This window comes from Filicampus tigris, chromosome 5, assembly GCF_054856515.1.
Source record: "Filicampus tigris isolate MCC_2025a chromosome 5, RoL_Ftig_1.0, whole genome shotgun sequence".
Taxonomy (NCBI): Eukaryota; Metazoa; Chordata; class Actinopteri; order Syngnathiformes; family Syngnathidae; genus Filicampus; species Filicampus tigris.
The window spans coordinates 14,400,695-14,418,869 of NC_141221.1; the positions used below are offsets into that span (position 1 = coordinate 14,400,695).

Here is an 18,175-nt window from a genome sequence, read left to right on the forward strand (position 1 = left end):
TTGTAAAATCCTTGTTGTGGCCTTTCTGCTCACAGCAACAGAGCAATAACTCACTGGTCAGGAGAAGAGGGATTCCAGAGTTTATCCTTTTAGTCACCCAGCGCATCACCAAGTACCCAGTTTTGTTGGAGAGGATATTACATTACACTCAAGGCAAGACGGCTCCGTGTATAGTGGTGCCTTGAAATATGAGTGAACAGACTTATTGCGAGTTTAGACGGGCTAATAACGGAGAGCATCGGTGTGTCGCATCACAATATAACAATCCTCACAGGCATCTTTTCTTTATCCTCTGTGAAGAGCGACTACCATTACTGTAGCTTACTGAGCTAGGTTGTAAGGGTCTCCATGTATAAACGTAAATCTGTATTATACTGCATCCAGTTGGCCAAGGCATGCTCACAAAAAGGAGCCACACAGTCACAATTATAGTGGAAGTCAACCCAAATATATTTTTTCAAGAATATGCAGGCCCACTAGTTGAAACAAGGCAATATGATTAATATGAAATACGAGTTAAGCAACAAAATCCACCTGTTGTTAGCCATCTCAGGTGGCGGCCATTTTGTCACTTCTGTCGACTGAAAATGACATCACAGACCCTGCTCAAATAACGACCAATCACGGCCCGGCTTAAAAAAAAACCTGATCTGTGAGCAGTTGTGATGTCATTCTCAGTCAACAGAAGTGACAAAATGGCCGCCCCCAGAGATGGCTAAAAACAGGTGGATTTTTCTGCTTAACTCATATTCCACAAACGAAATATTAATCAAAAGCCTTGTTTCAACTAGTGGGCCTGCATAGAACATATTCTTGAATAAAAACATGTTTGGGTTGACTTCCTCTAATTATGGTGTACAAAGTGTTTCATTTTTTTACATTCTAATTTCATTTTGGTAAAAAAAAAAAGTGTTTTGACGACGAAAATACAACTATGATATTGCACAACAGATTGATAGCATTGTACTACCATTAATTTCAATGAGGCAAGATGATGAAATGTTTTTAGTCACGGCTGGTCAAGAAACAAATTTAATTCGCATCTCAAGGCACCATTGTAGTTTATTTGCTTTGTTGCCCAACACGTTTGGAAATGTCTCTTTGAAATAATAATTCATAATTAACCTCGACCTCGGTTACCTTACCCCCGACAGAAGGCGATCGAGAACACTCCGACTTGTCAAGCGCTCTGGCTCAGATCCGTGATATCATCGCAGCGGTGGACCTGACTGTAAGTAAGTACGAGAGATCTCAGGAGCTGCAGGAAGCGCTCGCCCGTCTGGACAACAAGAGCTTTGCCAAACTCAAGAGCGGCAAGGTGATTCGCAAGCAGGACCTGCACAGCAAGCAACGGGATCTACAGCACAAGGGATTGCTTTACTGGAAGACCGCCACGGGCCGCCTAAAAGGTTTGTAGCGCTGCAGATCTGGCGCTGAATTGTTTTCGTTTAGTTGACAACTGATCCATTCGTATCCCCCCCCCCCCCCCCCCCCCCGACCCCTCCCCCTAGATACATTGGCCCTCCTGCTGACAGATGTTCTGGTGTTCCTGCAAGAGAAAGATCAACGCTTTGTATTTGCAGCCGTGGTAAGCTTAAAAAAAATAAAAAATAAAAATCACATGGCAACTCTGATGTCTCATCTATTCGGTTTGATTTCATTTCAGGACCAGAAGCCTCCTGTGATCCCCCTGCAAAAGCTCATCGTTCGAGAAGTAGCCAATGAGGAACGAGGGATGTTCCTCATCTCTGCGTCCTCGGCTGGACCGGAGATGTATGAAGTTCACGCCACGACCAGAGAGGAGAGAAACGCCTGGATGAGACACATAAGACAAGCCGTCGAGAGGTTTGTTTTGAAGGCAACTGCCTTCCATCGACGCAATGCCTTTGATTGCCCGACTTTCGTTGCCTCTGCTCACGTTTGCTGAATGTGACGTTTTGTTTTACAGTTCAATCCTTTGTGCTTTGTGCTTGCGTACCGTATTTGCATGTGCGTGTTAATCATTACCGAACCTACTTACCCTCCGTGGCAGTTGTCCTGAGGAAGAGGAGGAGGAGGAGCGCAGCGCCGAATCAGAGGAGGCCAAGCGAGCGGCGGAAGCGAAAGTTCAGAAAATCTCAAAGTTCCAAGGTGACGTTTGAGCAGACCTGGGCCAACAAATTGAAATGTTAGATCATAATGTGTCTATTTTTTATTTTTTTTTGTAGAGACATTGTTCAATCAGGACCAGCGCATCTGCAACAGCTTGGAGGAGAAGTTGCAATTCTATGCTGAGCTCACAGAGTTAACCCTGCGCTCTCCAGAAGCCATAGCACATCGCCGCCTGCTGGTACAAGCGGACGTTGATAGCGAGTCCCCGAGACAGGCCTCAACACTGCTCACAGCTGCGCTCAGAGAAGGTGAGACAACTGCTTGGAAAGCTGCTAGATTGTGTTGAACCTGAGGAAACTTGGCAAGATTTGAATGTCAACATTTTATTTCCAACAATGCAAAATAACCAGCTCACTCATGGAGAACCTGCCACTCAATTTTGGTGCCTTGCTTGCTTCCCGTGCAGCGGAGAACCTGATCACCATCCTGCAGGTTCACGATGGCCTTCCTGCCCAAAGTGACAACTCTCCGAGCCGTGGGCCTGAGTGCTGCAACTACAATAGCCACGGCAGCAGCGTCCAAGAGTCCCCCTCAGAGCGTGAGCCAGCTCATTCCTACGCAATCCTCTTTTGTGTAAAAGACGGGCAACTTGTGCAGTCCATGTGAGTGTTGTGCTCCTTGTTTTTCACAGCGGATTACCTGAGCACGCTCAGTATGAGCTCCACTTCTCTTGGGTCGGACGGTGAGGGGACGGGGATGGATGGAGTCTTGTGGAGCTCTGCTCCTGAGCCAAAGAAAGGCGACAACAAAGAAATCATGTTCAAGGTTCGGCTATTATAGTTTCCGATTTGAGTTTTTTTTTGTTTTTTTATTAAATGAATATTTGTGAATGAATGTTCTTGTGTACTAACATGCAGTTCTCTTCTGTAGGTGGCAGAGAGCGTGCAGAGTCTAACTCAGCTTCTTTATAGTCTGCAGGTGAGTGAGGGCACAAATGCATGGATGCTAATTAGCATATCTTGTGTTTTATTCTCTCCTCCCCATGTTTTATTCTTCAAAATGTCATTGAAGTGAAATTTGTTCTATTGAGCACACCACACTAAATATTTTTATTTTTTTGGTATATACATTAGCCATGCTTGATAAGACACACATATTACTCATACAACTCCAACAGAATACAAAAGCAACCTCACTCTAGGAAATAAACACAAGTGGGGAAAAAAAAGCAAACAAAGCATAAAGTAACATAGACGTGAAAATACTATTAGGCTGCAACACAATGTGCACGGAAAAATAAGGCCCAGATTCTCCAAGCTCATGCGCAGTGGCTCGATTTCCACTTTCAACAGCCATCGCTTTGAACTTGAAACTTTGCAGGCTGCCGTGACTCTCCAGGACAGCTGCCTCGAGATCCAGAAAATTCTCCTTCAGGAGGGAGACAAATCTCAGCTCAAGACCTTCGCCTCACTCCAAAGCAGCCTGGTACGAGCGCCTTTGACTGATGTTTTGTTATGTCCGAGTTGTGAGCACTCAACAGGGGATCTGCTCCGCTGCAGGAGCAGGAGAGGCAGACGGGCATTGATAAGAAGAAAGAGGAAGTTGAGAAGAAGAGTTTAGAGAGGAAGAAAGAAGAAGCGGATGAGGTGCAGAAACTCCATGTGAAACTGAAACAAGACCAGCAGCGCTGGGACAAGGAGTGTGTGGCCAGGGAGAAACAACAGGTTGGTCTCACGTCTGCGTAAATCGCCGTAAATCGACAAAACTTGGATCGAGGCAACTGGACTTTTCTTGTTTGTTGAGGATGTTTCACGTTTAATCCCCCAAATTTTTTTTTTCCAAGAATATGTTCAATGCGGGCCCACTAGTTGAAACACAGTATTCTGATTAATATCGCGTTTGGGGGGTAAGCGTTAATCCACCCGTTTTTAGCCATCTCTGGGGGCGGCCATTTTGTCACTTCTCTCGACTGAAAATGACATCACAACTGCTCAGGGCTCAGGTAACGACCGATCACGGATTACGTGTTTTCTGAAGCTGAGCCACGATTGGTTGTTACCTGGGCCCTGAGCAACTGTGATGTCATTTTCAGTCGAGAGAAGTGACAAAATGGCCGCCCCCAGAGATGGCTAAAAACGGGTGGATTAACGCTTACCCCCCAAACGCGATATTAATCAGAATGCCATGTTTTGAGTAGTCGGGGCGCATAGTACATCTTATTGTTACAAATAATTTTGGGGGGTTGACCTCCTCCTTAAAGGGGAAGTCATCTACGCAGGTCCAATAGTTGAAACACAGCATTCTGATTAATGTGTTTGTGGAATACGAGTGAAGCAACAAAATCTACCCATTTTTAGCCATCTCAGGGGTCGGCCATTTTGACACTTCTGTCGACTGAAAAATGACATCACAACTGCTCAGGGCTCAGGTAACCACCAATCGACTTCAGAAAATAGGTCAGCCATGATTGGTCGTTACCTGAGCCCTGAGTAGTTGTGATGTCATTTTCAGTCAACAGAAGTGACAAAATGGCCGCCCCCAGAGAAGGCTAAAAACGAGTGGATTAACTATTATGAATGCCTTGTTTCAACAAGTGAGCCTGCATAGGATATATTCTTGAAAAAAATATGTTTGAGTTGACTTCCACTTTAAGAATCGCTGCTCTATATGATGTAGTGCACATTGTGTGTAGACTGAGCAGGAAAGTGCACTGGAGCAGCGTGAGCAGCATTGCATCCTGGAGGCAGAACGGCTGCGTTGTGAGCGAGAGGAGCTGGAAACTCAGCTGCTGGAGTATCGGAACAGTCTGGACCGACTTCGGGAGGGCCAGAAGAGTGTCGACAGGGAGAAGGAGAAGCTCGAAGCCCAGCAGAGGCTCCTCCAGAGCTGGAGACACAACCGGCAGAGCAGTCTGCCCGTTACGATACCGTTGGATGGATACAAGGTAGCAAAAAGAAGGCAGAGATGTTGCGTTAATGTGACCAGCTGGGCGGCTCTCTAGTATTAGATTACAGGTCAAATTCAGCTATAAAATCAAGTGACTATTAGTAACAATACACTATGAAGATCACTATCGCTATATAATCGTTTGTACCCCTGCTATAGTTTTTGAAGTGGTCAGTTACTGTAATGCTCCTGACATGTGGGAAAGGAGAGCCACAGTCACTGATGCACATTTCAGTTGTTTATTGGAGAAGAGTTCCACACACAAACACAATGAGTGCACGCATGCGAGTTGCTGTCGGCCACAGCTCACGCCCAGACACTCACACGTGTCCACGCGTTTGTGGAATACGAGTTGAGCAGTTTGTCCATCTCATGGGGCGGCCATTTTGTCTTCTGTGGACTGAAAATGACATCACAACTGCTCACAACGACCAATCACGGCTCAGATTCAGAAAAGAGTTCAGCCGTGATTGGTCGTTGTGAGCAGTTGTGATGTCATTTTCAGTCCACAGAAGACAAAATGGCCGCCCCAGAGATGGCTAAAAACGAGTGCATTTGGTTGCTTAACTCGTATTCCGCAAACGTGAAATTAATCAGAATGCCGTGTTTCGACTAGTGGGCCTGCTGGGAACATATTCTTGAAAAAAATATGTTTGAGATGACTTCCGCTTTAACAAGTTAAAATAAGTTTATGGTGTGCTGGAGGGGTTGGATTAAAAAAAAAAAGTGTTTGAATTGCGGATTTTCACCTTTTGCGGGTGGTGTATCCCCCGTGATAAATGAGGGTTCGCTGCTTCACGCTGGTAAAGTAATCCAACAGGACCGTCAAACAATTACTACATTGGCTTTTGAAACCCGGAAGTTTCGCTGTTTCAAGTCACTTCAACTGTTGTCTGTTAGAGGACAATACAAATGCAACCAATCAATTGGGGGGAAAAGCAAAAAATGTAATAACTTCTACGCGTTTCCACATCTGACCTCACGTCTTTGAATCCTGCCAAGGTGCCGAGCCACAGTCGCTCAGGCAGCCTTGACGGCACCTGCTGGACGTACGAGAACGACGCAGCTCTGCTCGCCTCCCTCCAGAAGAACCGGCCCCCCAACAACAACCCACAGCAGTATCTGCACTCCGCCCCGAGGAGGAACCACGACGGCGCCCGGCAAGCCTCCACCTTTGGCGCTGACATAAGCCTTAGCGCCAGCCTCTACAACAGCCTCAACGCCCTGCTCAGCCAAACACACCGAAAACAATCTCAGGACGGTCTCACGTTCACCAACTGCTCGAAGAACCACGGCTGCAACCAGCCTGCCAACAACTCTGTCAATCCCTTCAGGAGCAGAGGCACAGCACAGCTGCAGAGCGCCAGCAAACGTATGTAGTGCAATATCATTTCTTTTTTTTTTTTTCAATCTATAGAGAGGTTGGTGAAAATGATCTTATAAAACCAATCAACCGCTGGAGCTTCTCCCAATATCATTGGCTTAAATTGTCATATATGTGTTTCCCAGGTATGCTAGCATTAGCATTAAGCTAGCAGACTAAAAGCAAAACTATGTGCTTGTTTTAAATACGCAACGTGTAATTTTCCTTGTTTGATGTTTGCTTTGACAGTAAACTTCCAACTGGGAGTGGCATTAAAGAGCTCCAAACCTCTTTTTTGACAAATTGTTCACTATTTGCCTCAGTGCTGCTTATTTTGAAATGAGTTGAGATCAATTCATTGCCACCGTACAGTGCTCGTATCTCGAGTTTGGGCTCCCAAGTCAAAGCGAAAAATGATTGTCCAAACGATGGTATGTTTCTCAAGGCACCACTGGATTCTAATTTTGATTTTAATTCCTCAACTTTTTGCCGTACCCGCAAAAGCTGTTGTCGCTGTAAACCGATTCCGTCGGGGCCGCACGCACGCTTGTCCTAGTGGTTAGCACGTCTTACTCACAGTTCGGAGGTTCCGGGTTTTCAGCCTTTGTCCGTCCTTAGCATCTCCAAAGACTGACTCTCATCTCTCCTCCTCTCTGTCAGACTTCAGTCCACACCTGGATGGACATTCCCCGGGTTGCTGGAGGCCAGAATTAGCCGGTCAAGAGCTTGAGGAAAAAAAATACTCCTCCTCGTCTCCCTCCCTCACGCCACTCCTCCCCCCGCAGTCCTACCTCTCTCTTGAAGGACACCTCAGGGAGGACGGAAGCGAGGAGAACATTGTTTACCTCTGATGACCGAAGCAACGTTTCGACACATAACTGGACTTTGTTGCTTTTGTTTGCCTATGATGGATGTAAATAGATTCGGGAAAGTGCGGGATACTCAAGTGAGGGATCAGTAGCATTATGTGCCTTTATAACTGCCACCCGTGTTCCTCCTGCTTAATCAAACCGTCGTGCCTTTTGCTTTGGTACTCGCTGTAATGACATTTTTGTCTGTAAATGAGTTTGTATCCTCGTTTTATTAGGTTGGTTGCAGGGGGTGCCTCGAACAAAACGCTAGGAAATACCGATGCAAAAGTACTGGTGTTATATCTTTTTTCCCCCCCATTAGCACTTAAACTAAAATATATGGGGAAAAGCCAATGTAGGCCTTCGCAAGCTATGTACAGCATTAATTGCTCTTCTATAGAGTACCATTATATGTGATCTTAATATTTATTAGGGAATGAACGCATTTGAAAAGAGTTGTGTTTAAAAGTACTGTACGTTATAGTTTGTTGAAAGGGCTACGTATGCACACTGTTGGGAGAGGTTCATTCTTTTCGTAATGAAGTGCCAAAATTCTTGTGATTTTTTTTTTTTTTTCCTCACAATCTCCTCTTGCAACAACTCGGTAATTTATTGTACGTAAATGGCTTCATGCACTGTACACAATGTTTGGTTTCTTTTCGCGGCTGTAATCACTGCTGTGATGTATGTAAAAGTTTGGGCTGCTTATAAAGATACTGTTGCAAACATCCGCTTGTTGACATCTTGAGAGTAGTGGAGCAGCTTTTGACGTTTAGGCCCAATTTAAATCGTTTCGAATTTTTGCAAATAATCTTCAGAATGGCTCTGGTATTTGACTTCACATCTGCCTCGGTGCTTGTGTGTGTGCGTGTGTGTGTGTGTGTGTTCTCTTCGCACCTCCCGAGAAGCCAAGAAACATCAGATGCCTGACCTCAGTGATGACGACCGTCACTAGCACTAGCGATGCAACCACAGAGCCAACGTGGCGCCATTGCAAACATCGACTTAAAATTTAGGCATTTAGTGTATTAAGTCTCATTGTGTAAATACTGCTCCGGATCTTTGTATGGCTGTTTATTTATTGCTATAGTTGTGTGTGTTAATCTCAAGTATAACAAATGCCAGGCAACCACATGAAACTGTTTGTTTTTTCATTCTTGTATGTGCTGCGGCAACTCAAAAAACTCCGATGAGGCTTGCCGGCAGCTCCTGTACATTTCCAGCTGTGGCACAGCTGGAGGAGATCAAGCAACCGCTCAATCCCAAAATCAAGCAATGTGTACTGTGTGTGTGTGATGCGGGTAATTTCAAAGGTAAAGCAGCTTTATTTATACGGCGCATTTCATCCACAAGGTAACTCAATGTGTTTGACAAATGGCCACCCCCTGAGATGGCTAAAAAGGGCTGGATTTTGCTGCTTAACTCATATTCCACAAACACAATATCACGCTACAACCAGTGGGCCTGCATTGAACATATTCTTTAAAAAATATGTCAAGTCAAGTTTAAATGGTGGAATTTAAGTTGCTTCTAAAACTCGTGGAAACTCCAAATTTTGAATATTGAGATTTTTTTTCTTTCCTAATAACGGTTGATCATCACATTCTACGAGTCATTACACCTGCCTCATAATCGAGAGGTTCTGGGTTCGATTCTCCAAAAATATTGCACACAGACACACCTATGATTTGTAATCATTTGTGGGCAATACAGATATGAGATCTTTTCAACGGTATGGCTAAGCATACTGCATCCATGCAAACGCATTACCAGATGCTTTGTGTATGGGAAAAAGTATAACTTAAAGGGGAAGTCAACCAAAACATTTTTTTCAAGAAAATGTTCTATGCAAGCCCACTAGGTGAAACAAGGCATTCTGATAAATATTGTGTTTGTGGAATAAGAGTTAATCCACCTGTTTTTAGCCATCTGAGGGGGTGACCATTTTGTCACTACTGTCGACTTAAAAATGACATGACAGTTGCTCGGGGCTCAGGTAACGACCAATCACAGCTCGCCTGTTGTCCAAAGCTAAGCCGTGATTGGCTGTTACGTGAGCAGTTGCGATGTCATTTTCAGTCAACAGAAGTGACAAAATGGCCGCTCCCTGAGATGGCTAAAAAGGGGTGGATTTTGCTGCTTAACTCAGATTCCACAAACGCATTATTCATCCGAATGTCGTGTTTCAACTAGCGGGCCTGCTGGGAATGTAGTCTTGAAAAAAATGTGTTTGGGTTGATTTCCCCTGCAAGTATCATTTTTCCATGTGAAAATGACCTCAAAACCATCCAAGTAATTTGATCAAAAGGTTGATCCGGCCTCTCCCCTACCAACTAGTCACTATTTCCATTCCGGTTTTGAACCCACAACTTTCCATTCCAAAGTCCTCCAGACTGATCTTTGACACCCTAATGAAGTATCGAAAGTCAGTATATCAGCAAGTAGTTAATCACTTTCATACGTGTTTCACCCTCCGCGTGTGTTAGTCACAGCTGAATGGACTCAATGTGAGAGGTCACGGGCAAGTCGAAGCTGGAACATCTGCTTCCTGACAACACCCGCCACTGCAGCAGACCACACCGCTGTGTCACGGGTACGCTGAGCGGGGATTGGACCTCGCCCGCATCCGCCTGAATGTCGTCAAGATGTGTGCGACTTCCAAGGTTGGGGTCACTGTCGAGACTATTTGAGCTCCAAATATGCAGTGAATCGTCTTTCAGTGGTTTTGCCAAGCACAAAGAAAGTTCATTGTTGCTGCAAAAAAGGTTGTCAAAACTCCTCTGCAGTAATAGTAGTCATTCTTTGCGGAGGATAAAGAATACATACGCGTTAGTATCGTTACATTGTGCCTACATGTGCTGCTCCACTGTTTGTGTTCAAATGCGACGCCGATGCTATTCGTTAGCCTGTCTGTGGCGTTTTGCAATGTTTGTTAGCTTGAAGCTAAGCTTTTATCTTAAAGCTGTGTGGTTTTAAATACACGCCTGATTGTCGCTCAGATCTCACATTTTCGCGTCAAAGCAAACAAAAATCTGCTGAACAAAGTCATGTTTCAAGGCACCAGAGTAGTTTGGGTTTGAAATGTATCGTTTGTGACAGCAGTCCTGGAACTTTTCTGTCATACCTCAAAGTCACAAAATTGACTCAAATATTGAGACATTTCTCGCGATGAGTGTCCGGTCAAATCTTTGTGTCGTCCATCTCGGCTTGAAAACTCTGATAGTCATTACAGAGACAAATGGAAGGCGCACAATAGTTCCTCTCTACGATATTTACAAATGTTCACATTTATTCAGGTTCACAGTCCATGAGAAAAAGTTACAGTTTACTATAATATGTCCACAGTGGTAAAGTAGTAAAAAGCATCCAAAGGAAAGATAATAAAATGCATTAAAGGCAATTGGTTATTTGTCTTGTACGAATGGAGTATTAGGGCACCACTGAAAACAACTCAACAATTTAAAGTGATAATCTTACCAAAATAAAGTTGTACATTTTCAAACGCAGTATTCAAGTCTTACGAGAAGAAATGACTTTTGTCTTTTGGGGATCATAGGCGTAATATCACTAGAATAAAAGTTGGATATTTTCAAGGATAAAAAGTTGTTTGATTCATTATTCAAAGAGCAGAATTACCCAAGTCATTTTTAACTTACTGTCTTAATAGCAATAATAAATACCAATGATCTTGCTAAAAATTTTGTTTTTCTTTATGCCTGTGTAGCTTGTCATGGGAATATGTAAAAGCTGACTCAAGGCGACTGGGGTTTTTGTTGTTGTTGGATTTGTGTTTTTTTTTTTTTTTTTCTGTAAACGTTCAAATTGACTAGATAAATGTGCGATTAGGATAGCAAATCACTTTCTAGATTAAAGTCATTAAGTGAGAGTAAGATTGTGTTTTTACAAGTGCAAGTGAAAGAAAGAAAACCAGTGGCCCTAATAATGCTCCCGAGCTCTGACGTTGATTTGCCCAAATTAGTATTTTCATTCGTTTTTTTCATAATCTTGAGGTTTTTTTTAAAGCATGCTACTTCATCGAATTTTATCTAGAAAATAAAAAAAGGATTCTCATCATATTATGACCTTAATCTCGAAAACACATTGACTTGGAAATCGAATGCAAATGCATCCTTTTAAATTTACCACCTTAATCTTGTTGTCATTCTTGTCTTGTTTTCAGGGTGGATTTATTACTCCTTCCTATTATTAAATAAAATAGAGACTTCATTTAGGTTTCAAAATGGAAGCTACCAGTCAACAGTATCAAACTAAATCTTTGCGCGCGCACACACACAGCTTATTGGTTGTTAAAGGAGAGAGTAGACTCAGCCTTCACTAGTGCAGAGTTCCCAAAGCAAAGAGCAGCAGACTTTTCAAAACAGAACAATGCGCAACCTCTCGTCAACAGGAGGTGCCAGCCTTAGAGTGAACACGGTCACCTGCCCTCAGCTGTTTCTTGGTTAAGGCTCTTGAGTGGTGCGCCCACACGTCAGTCCGCACCTTTTGACGAAAACAACTTGGAAAACTGGTATTTTGAAGTACGCCCCATTCCATCCCAGTCCTGTCGTCACGCCGTCATTCTTGCTCTCGCTTTCCGGCGCCTTCTGAAAGAGAGACATCCACAAATGAAGCGTTTGCTCGGTTTTGACGCCAACAGGGATTTGTTGTGTATACCTTTGTGGTGGTGACACCATACACTTCCAGAGCACGGCATAGAGGCCCAGTAACATTGCGATGAACATTGCGGCGGCGATGGCTCCTGTGTGAGCATCAATTTACGCCAGAGTCCAAAAGTCATATATATTCTTAGCAACACACCGCCATTTGCATCAGAAAATGTATGCGCTGTGCTGTACTCACCAGGAATGATTCCATTGCTTGTGTTTAAAGCGTCTTCGGCGCTCGATGGGCGGGCGGCTGCCGCAGTGGAACCTGTGGGAGGGTGAACATTTTGTTTTAAATCAGTTTCATTTGTCATACCAATTAGAAGAGCTGCCGTCTCCTTAACCCCCAGTTGCTCCTGATGCTGCATCATCCTTTGGTAAATGATGAGAAGGGGTTAAAGTGCTTTCAGAAGCTTGAAGGTAGAAAGGCCATTACCAGTAGAAATATATATATATATATATATATATATATATATATATATATATATATATATATATATATATATAAATATAATATATATATATATATGTATATATATATATGTATATATATACATATATATATAATTAATATAACTGTATATATAACTAACTATATATATGTATATATATATATATATATACTGTATTTTGACACACACAAAATATATACATACAGTATAAATGTGTATGTGTATATATATATACAAAAAAATATATACATATGTATGTGTGTATAGAGAGAGAGAGAGAGAGAGAGAGAGAGAGAGAGAGAGAGAGAGAGAGAGAGAGAGAGAGAGAGAGAAAGAGAGAGAGAGAGAGAGAGAGCCAGAGAGAAAAAACAAGTGAAGAGGAAGAGCTGAGGCTCACCATTTCTCTGCAGAACATGCAATTCCTGCCAAGTCAGATCTGGGTCAACTATCTGCAAAAATGTTGCCAGATAATCACGTTTTTACTAACCAAGCACAAAGACACATTGTTAAATTGCATCTTGCTCTCTCAAAGACAAAGACCAGGGTAGAAAAAGCAGGCGCAACTTGGCGCAAGCGCAAAGTAAACAACATGTGAGATAAGAAAATACTTTTGACCCAAATTTCCAAAGCACGGGCGTGAAGTTAGCATGGATTCAACTAATGAAACATATCAGGACAGTGAGGCGCTTTAAAATACTACAACGCTTTGAAACGCCTAAAAGCGAATTTTGACTCAAAACAAACTTTGTTCTTGGCGAGGGACGATAGGAGAGTCCTTTCGGTGTTCACTTTCTTACCTCCGAAGTGTTGACGATGATGTTGGGCAAAAATTTGCTGTCGTTTTGCGCCTCCGTCCACATTTTTGAGACGAAGCGGCGGTCAGAAGTCATCAGCGCATGTTTTCGTCTCGCTTCAGCTGTGCGCCTGCTGGCGTGACGCATTCACTTACTTCGACAAACCTCGGATTTCTCAAAACAAGATATCACACTTGTCGAAGTCGTTTGGCTTTACGTTTAACTTTTGCTCATTGTAAATCAGCTACGTGAACCTTTGCTAATCTATTCGAACGCCCCGAAACCATCGTTTGAGTGATTTTAAATAAACGTTCGTTGAGGTAATCTACGCGTCTACTCGAAGTACCATTTTTTGAAGACCTTTGAAGGATGCATCGTCTATGAGGGTGCACTTTAATAATTTGGCGCTGCATCACGGCAACTTCACCTTGTCTATATATATATATATATATATATATGTATATATATGTATGTATATATATATATATATATGTATGTATATATATATATATATATATATATATATATGTATGTATATATATATATATATATATATATATATATATATATATATATATATATATATATATATATATATATATATATATATATATATATATATATACACACGTTACAGAATTAGGATGGATAATCCAGACGAAGCAAATGTTAATCCAGACAAGTGTTTATTAAATGAACAATTATTAAATGAAAAATCAACCCTGCACAGGTTTCATGTGCGGAATCACAGTACTCACAAGTCGAGTATACAAAGGCCAATTTGCTGAGGGCCACTTATGAGTAACATTTCCGCTTTGTTCTCTCAGTTTGAGACACCAGTTCGTGGAGGTATTGCACAACAGTTTACACTGTAAAAGCCAGAAACACACACACACACAGTCACTCATTAATTCAGCCATACATACAGAGCAGAAAGCATAGAAACATCTAAAATACAACCAAAGGCATGTCTCCATCTTTAATGGATGCAAGCAGACAAGTCAAATGAATTCTGTTGATTAAATTAAAAAAAAAAAAAAAAAAAAGGGGGTGGGGGCTGCATGTTGGAGTGTCCCTCGGCTAAATTAGTAAATCCATTTTAGTGATTTGGGACAGTAGTTCCAATTGGAATTCAGTAGATATCTTATCATTAACCAGCATTGTGATGGGAGGGAGATCCATGTTCACACTGCATTAACACCTCACATACACAAAATCAGCCACAGCGGGAATGTCAACAAGTTCAATGCACATCACCAAGCTGATAAGTGGCAAATGCTTTTGTTTGCCATGTCATTGAAAAAAAAAGCAAAGCCACATTTAAGACGTGATGCAATCCAAATGACATTAAATGGTTTCAACACCACATCAACTAAAGACAGTGACACGCGGCTTCGTCCTCCAAAATGTTCCTTGGACCCAAATCGCTCCTTCAGCCCCCATCGGTGAAAATCGCGCTGGCTGCTGACCTTCATCACGTGGCGTTGAGATCGTGCTGCTGCCGCTCGATGGGGGGTGTAGGATCGGGACGAGCGGGAAGGCAAAGACAGAGTAGAGTGATAGAGGCGTGTCCACGGGGACGAGGCTGCGACATCACATGATCTCGCAGCAGGAGTTCTGTTTCCTCGCCTGTAGGGGGGGTTGGTGGGCACACATGCAGAGTTGCGATATGTAGCAAAGACTGAAAAAAGGTCATTAAATGGTGGCCTTGTGTGTAATAAATGCCTGCTACTCACAGTCTTATAAAAGGCTTTGGATTGGCTTCCTAGGTGCTCTGATTTGGCCACTAGGTCGTCCAGTTTCTCTCCTCTATCCAACAGACTTTCCATGGTCTTGTGCTGCACACACACACACACAATATCAGCACTGTACAAATAATAAGCAATGCAAGCTAAGGACTTGCCGTTTTTCAATGGATTGTCTTACATATATGGTCTAATAGTGCTTTTTAAACAAATATCTCCTGTAATCATGAGTATTGTGCATGCGTGTTGGCGGGTGATAAGACAATGCTGCGTTCTGACCAAGGTTATTATTGTTGAAGACAACTAAAATTGAGAAAAATCCTTTTTGTTAACGAAATGAAATAAAAACAAGAGTGCTTTTAAAATCAGACAACTAATTTAAATTACAGTTTATGTACATAACACTAGAACTAACTATAATTATAGCGAAAATGTCTCTTTTTTTGTCTTTGTCAACTAAATTATACATAAGCTTTTTTTTTTTTTTTTTTTTTTTAAAAGAGGAGAGGGACAGAGAGAGTGAGATCTTCAATACCAAAATGATCTTTGTGTCATCCAGCTCCGCCTGCACTTTGGACATTGCATCTGCTTCCCTTGGGTTCTGAAGCGGAACGCAAGCAGTCAGGCAAACTTTTCCTTTTGCACACAAGCGACTTTGTTAGCAATTTTTTTTTTTATATGTATGAGCTGACAGAATCGACATACCTGATACTTGGCGAGGTGAATGTCTAGGGCTTTGTAGTTAACGGTTGTGGGGTTACCAGAGGGCCAGTCTATACTGTCCACCTGTCTGGAAAACTCTTCTAACACCTAAAACACAACACCATCACAATGGAGGACTCATAATGTGTGTGTATGGTGTGCTTACCTTGTCAAGCAGTGTGAAGCAGACTCTCTGTGGGTATTCCGTGTCTGCTATGACCACCGCACCCAAGTTGTCATTCCTCACGTACACATGACACAGGTACTCTATAAGAGAACATTCCATTTGTAAAAAAAAAAATCCAAAGTATTTTCAACCTACTTTGCACAGCACATTTTTCCACTTTGCGTCAGTCCATCTCAGATGAGCTCAGGTCCAGAGAAGCTGGCGGCGCTTCTGGCTGTTGTTGTTTTACCAAGTTTTACCTTGCATTTGTAGATGTTGCAACAAACTGTGTTAATAGTTTTCTGAAATGAAGTCATGCTGGTTTTTAATGCAATGCCGCATGAGGGATCAAAATTTGATTGAATAGAGGTTGAAAAGTTTTATTTCCATTTTACACCAAGCCCCAACTTCATTGCAGTTAGGGTTCGTAAACAGTATTCTACGACGCAATGAAGGGTGGATTACTGTCAAATTTTTGCAGCAGCTTTTGCTCCATTATTTAACAACGCTCTCATCTGGTGCTATGTCGATTAGAATGGATGTCATTATCTGAGGAAATAGATCAAATTATTACAAACAACAAGAACTTGCAGTACTGTTTTTCCCTATTACCTTGTTCTTTGACAGAGGCACGACTTCCAACTGTTGTCCGTTCAACAATCAAGGCACTTGTAAAGGACATGAACTCCTGGATGCTGAAAACAACAAAACAATACATAACATTAGAGGTTAGGAAAAGAAACCAGCACAGACTCATCTTGCACAGGGTTGCAAAAGGGTACAAAATTGCCATTAAATTTCCATGTAAAGTTAAGCACAGGAAATTTGGAACTATTGAACTTATAAAAAGGTTTGTTATTGTTTAATGGTAATGTTGTTAGATGACTGTGAAACATTTACAGGTGTTTTGGGAACATAATTTCAGTTTTCATTTAGGTTTTAAACTAGGGCTGCAACAAGTAAAACGTATTTTATCAATTCATTTGCTGACCATTCAATCGATTAACCAAATACCAAATAAATAAAATAATCTAATTTCCATCTCTTTATTCAAAAACTGGACATTATTTCAAACCAAAAGTGCAGAAAACACACAAAGTGATTACTCAGTTAATGGTTTGGTCTGCATCATGTCAGACAAAAAACAACAATTTTGATCATTGTTTTCAAAAGTAAATATTCATTTTCATAATGTTTTGATTCAACACAAAGATAAGTCTCATTTCGTGGAGGACTGGAGAAATTTGAGAATTTTATTGTAATTTAACATTACTCAACCAAACGAAATTTAAAACTTAATTTAAAAATCGCAGTACAACCCACCTTGATTTCTGAAAGAAGCTGAAGGAGGAGAGGTCGTAGGCCGCTTTCAGGAGGTTGGCTTTAGTGGCTCCTTTATAATGGACGCTCAGGCTGTAGAGCTTCATGGTGCCGCCCGGTCGCTCTCGGCGCACACGGTCCCACAAGCCGGATAATCTAAAGTGGAACTGGACGTGTGTCAGATGACAAGCATTATCCGCCTCAAATACTATCACACAAGCTCGGCGTTGTTTGGTAGCTATTAGCTAACAAGTGCAAGTCGCCGCCCCGAAAAAAGTGCAAATTTGTCAACAATGTACATTTTAGTTTAGTTTTACATGATATAAAGACATTAATTATCAGCCTCTTATCGTACACTAGTGCGAATAAAGTCAAAGAATGTATTCACAAAGTTAGGCCGAGTGGTGGTTAGCTATAAATGTTAGCTTGTTTTCCAAAGGCCTCTTGACTAACTTACCCTATTAAAAAAAGGCGAAAAGGCGAAGACCCGCTTGGTTAAAGCAAGAAACCGAAGAAACTATTATTTACACGGCATAAACATTGGCTGTCTCTTCTTAAGGCGGAAATCCGAAGCGTCCTAATTCCAGTGGAGTAGTTTGGACGATGCTACTTGGCTGTAACCAATCACACGTCACTATCATCTTTGGGTCCCTCGGCATATTCGGACCTTGGAAAAAAAAACAGGCAACATGCAAGGTTCCACCTGGATCATTAACAGCAACAACTGTAATATAATCAAATTTAGAAGGAGAAGAATGCTTATTATTTGTATTATTTTATTTATGTCATTATTGTCATCAATAGGCTGTATTTATGTATAGGAAAATAATGTTTTAAATTATTTTTTCTATTTCTTTATTTACTTTACTTTAACAAAAGTGCAAATCGTAATCAATAATGCAAAGAACATCGCAAAAGTGCAAAAACATTATGTTTTTAATTTATCACAAAAAAAAACCTACAGTGTACAAATAGAAATTTACCACCTACTTTAAAGTGGTACTCACCCCCAAATCAACTTTTTCTTTCTTTTTTTTTTCTGATAAACTGCATAAACGGTGTCTACTAATGCTGTCTTCAT

The 18,175-nt window shown here is 41.8% G+C and overlaps 3 protein-coding genes and 1 long non-coding RNA gene across 11 annotated transcripts in view; 1 reads left to right on the forward strand and 3 right to left on the reverse strand.

Annotated features, from left to right (window-relative positions):
• LOC147147387 (rho guanine nucleotide exchange factor 28-like) overlaps positions 1-7,979 on the forward strand; it is a 46,728-nt gene extending 38,749 nt beyond the window's left edge. For 5 of the 6 annotated variants that reach the window (XM_086031248.1, XM_086031243.1, XM_086031246.1 and 2 more), the window contains 14 exons: positions 36-153; positions 1,155-1,409; positions 1,512-1,588; positions 1,667-1,845; positions 2,033-2,130; positions 2,208-2,399; positions 2,558-2,689; positions 2,783-2,916; positions 3,022-3,069; positions 3,472-3,576; positions 3,651-3,815; positions 4,784-5,035; positions 6,040-6,409; positions 7,061-7,979. In XM_086031248.1, coding sequence (XP_085887374.1) covers positions 36-153; positions 1,155-1,409; positions 1,512-1,588; positions 1,667-1,845; positions 2,033-2,130; positions 2,208-2,399; positions 2,558-2,689; positions 2,783-2,916; positions 3,022-3,069; positions 3,472-3,576; positions 3,651-3,815; positions 4,784-5,035; positions 6,040-6,409; positions 7,061-7,251 — 2,316 coding nt within the window. In that variant the 3' untranslated portion in view covers positions 7,252-7,979. The remainder of the gene's footprint in view (positions 1-35; positions 154-1,154; positions 1,410-1,511; positions 1,589-1,666; positions 1,846-2,032; positions 2,131-2,207; positions 2,400-2,557; positions 2,690-2,782; positions 2,917-3,021; positions 3,070-3,471; positions 3,577-3,650; positions 3,816-4,783; positions 5,036-6,039; positions 6,410-7,060) is intronic. The other variant, XM_086031245.1, reaches the window with a different exon arrangement.
• Positions 1,525-3,100, reverse strand: LOC147147388 (uncharacterized). Its single transcript, XR_015086873.1, has 3 exons — positions 3,003-3,100; positions 2,021-2,875; positions 1,525-1,812 (listed from the first exon to the last, which is right to left on the reverse strand). It is a non-coding gene; the product is annotated as an uncharacterized LOC147147388 (long non-coding RNA).
• Positions 7,980-10,515: 2,536 nt separating the features above from the next.
• LOC147147389 (uncharacterized) lies at positions 10,516-13,512 on the reverse strand. Of its 2 annotated transcripts, none has more exons than XM_086031014.1 (5): positions 13,165-13,512; positions 12,765-12,816; positions 12,112-12,183; positions 11,926-12,010; positions 10,516-11,852 (listed from the first exon to the last, which is right to left on the reverse strand). In XM_086031014.1, exons 1-5 carry the CDS (start codon positions 13,306-13,308, stop codon positions 11,819-11,821), a joined length of 387 nt encoding a protein of 128 aa, XP_085887140.1. In that variant the 5' UTR covers positions 13,309-13,512; the 3' UTR covers positions 10,516-11,818. The 2 variants fall into 2 exon arrangements, with proteins under 2 accessions (XP_085887140.1, XP_085887138.1); XM_086031012.1 differs by having other exon boundaries at positions 10,516-11,855.
• A 318-nt stretch (positions 13,513-13,830) lies between these two features.
• On the reverse strand, positions 13,831-17,751 carry ykt6 (YKT6 v-SNARE homolog (S. cerevisiae)). Of its 2 annotated transcripts, none has more exons than XM_086032123.1 (8): positions 17,552-17,751; positions 17,098-17,261; positions 16,387-16,469; positions 15,775-15,875; positions 15,612-15,716; positions 15,442-15,507; positions 14,898-14,999; positions 13,831-14,790 (listed from the first exon to the last, which is right to left on the reverse strand). In XM_086032123.1, exons 2-8 carry the CDS (start codon positions 17,199-17,201, stop codon positions 14,755-14,757), a joined length of 597 nt encoding a protein of 198 aa, XP_085888249.1. In that variant the 5' UTR covers positions 17,202-17,261; positions 17,552-17,751; the 3' UTR covers positions 13,831-14,754. The 2 variants fall into 2 exon arrangements, with proteins under 2 accessions (XP_085888249.1, XP_085888247.1); XM_086032121.1 differs by having other exon boundaries at positions 17,098-17,250; positions 17,552-17,750.
• Between the last annotated feature and the right edge of the window lie 424 nt (positions 17,752-18,175).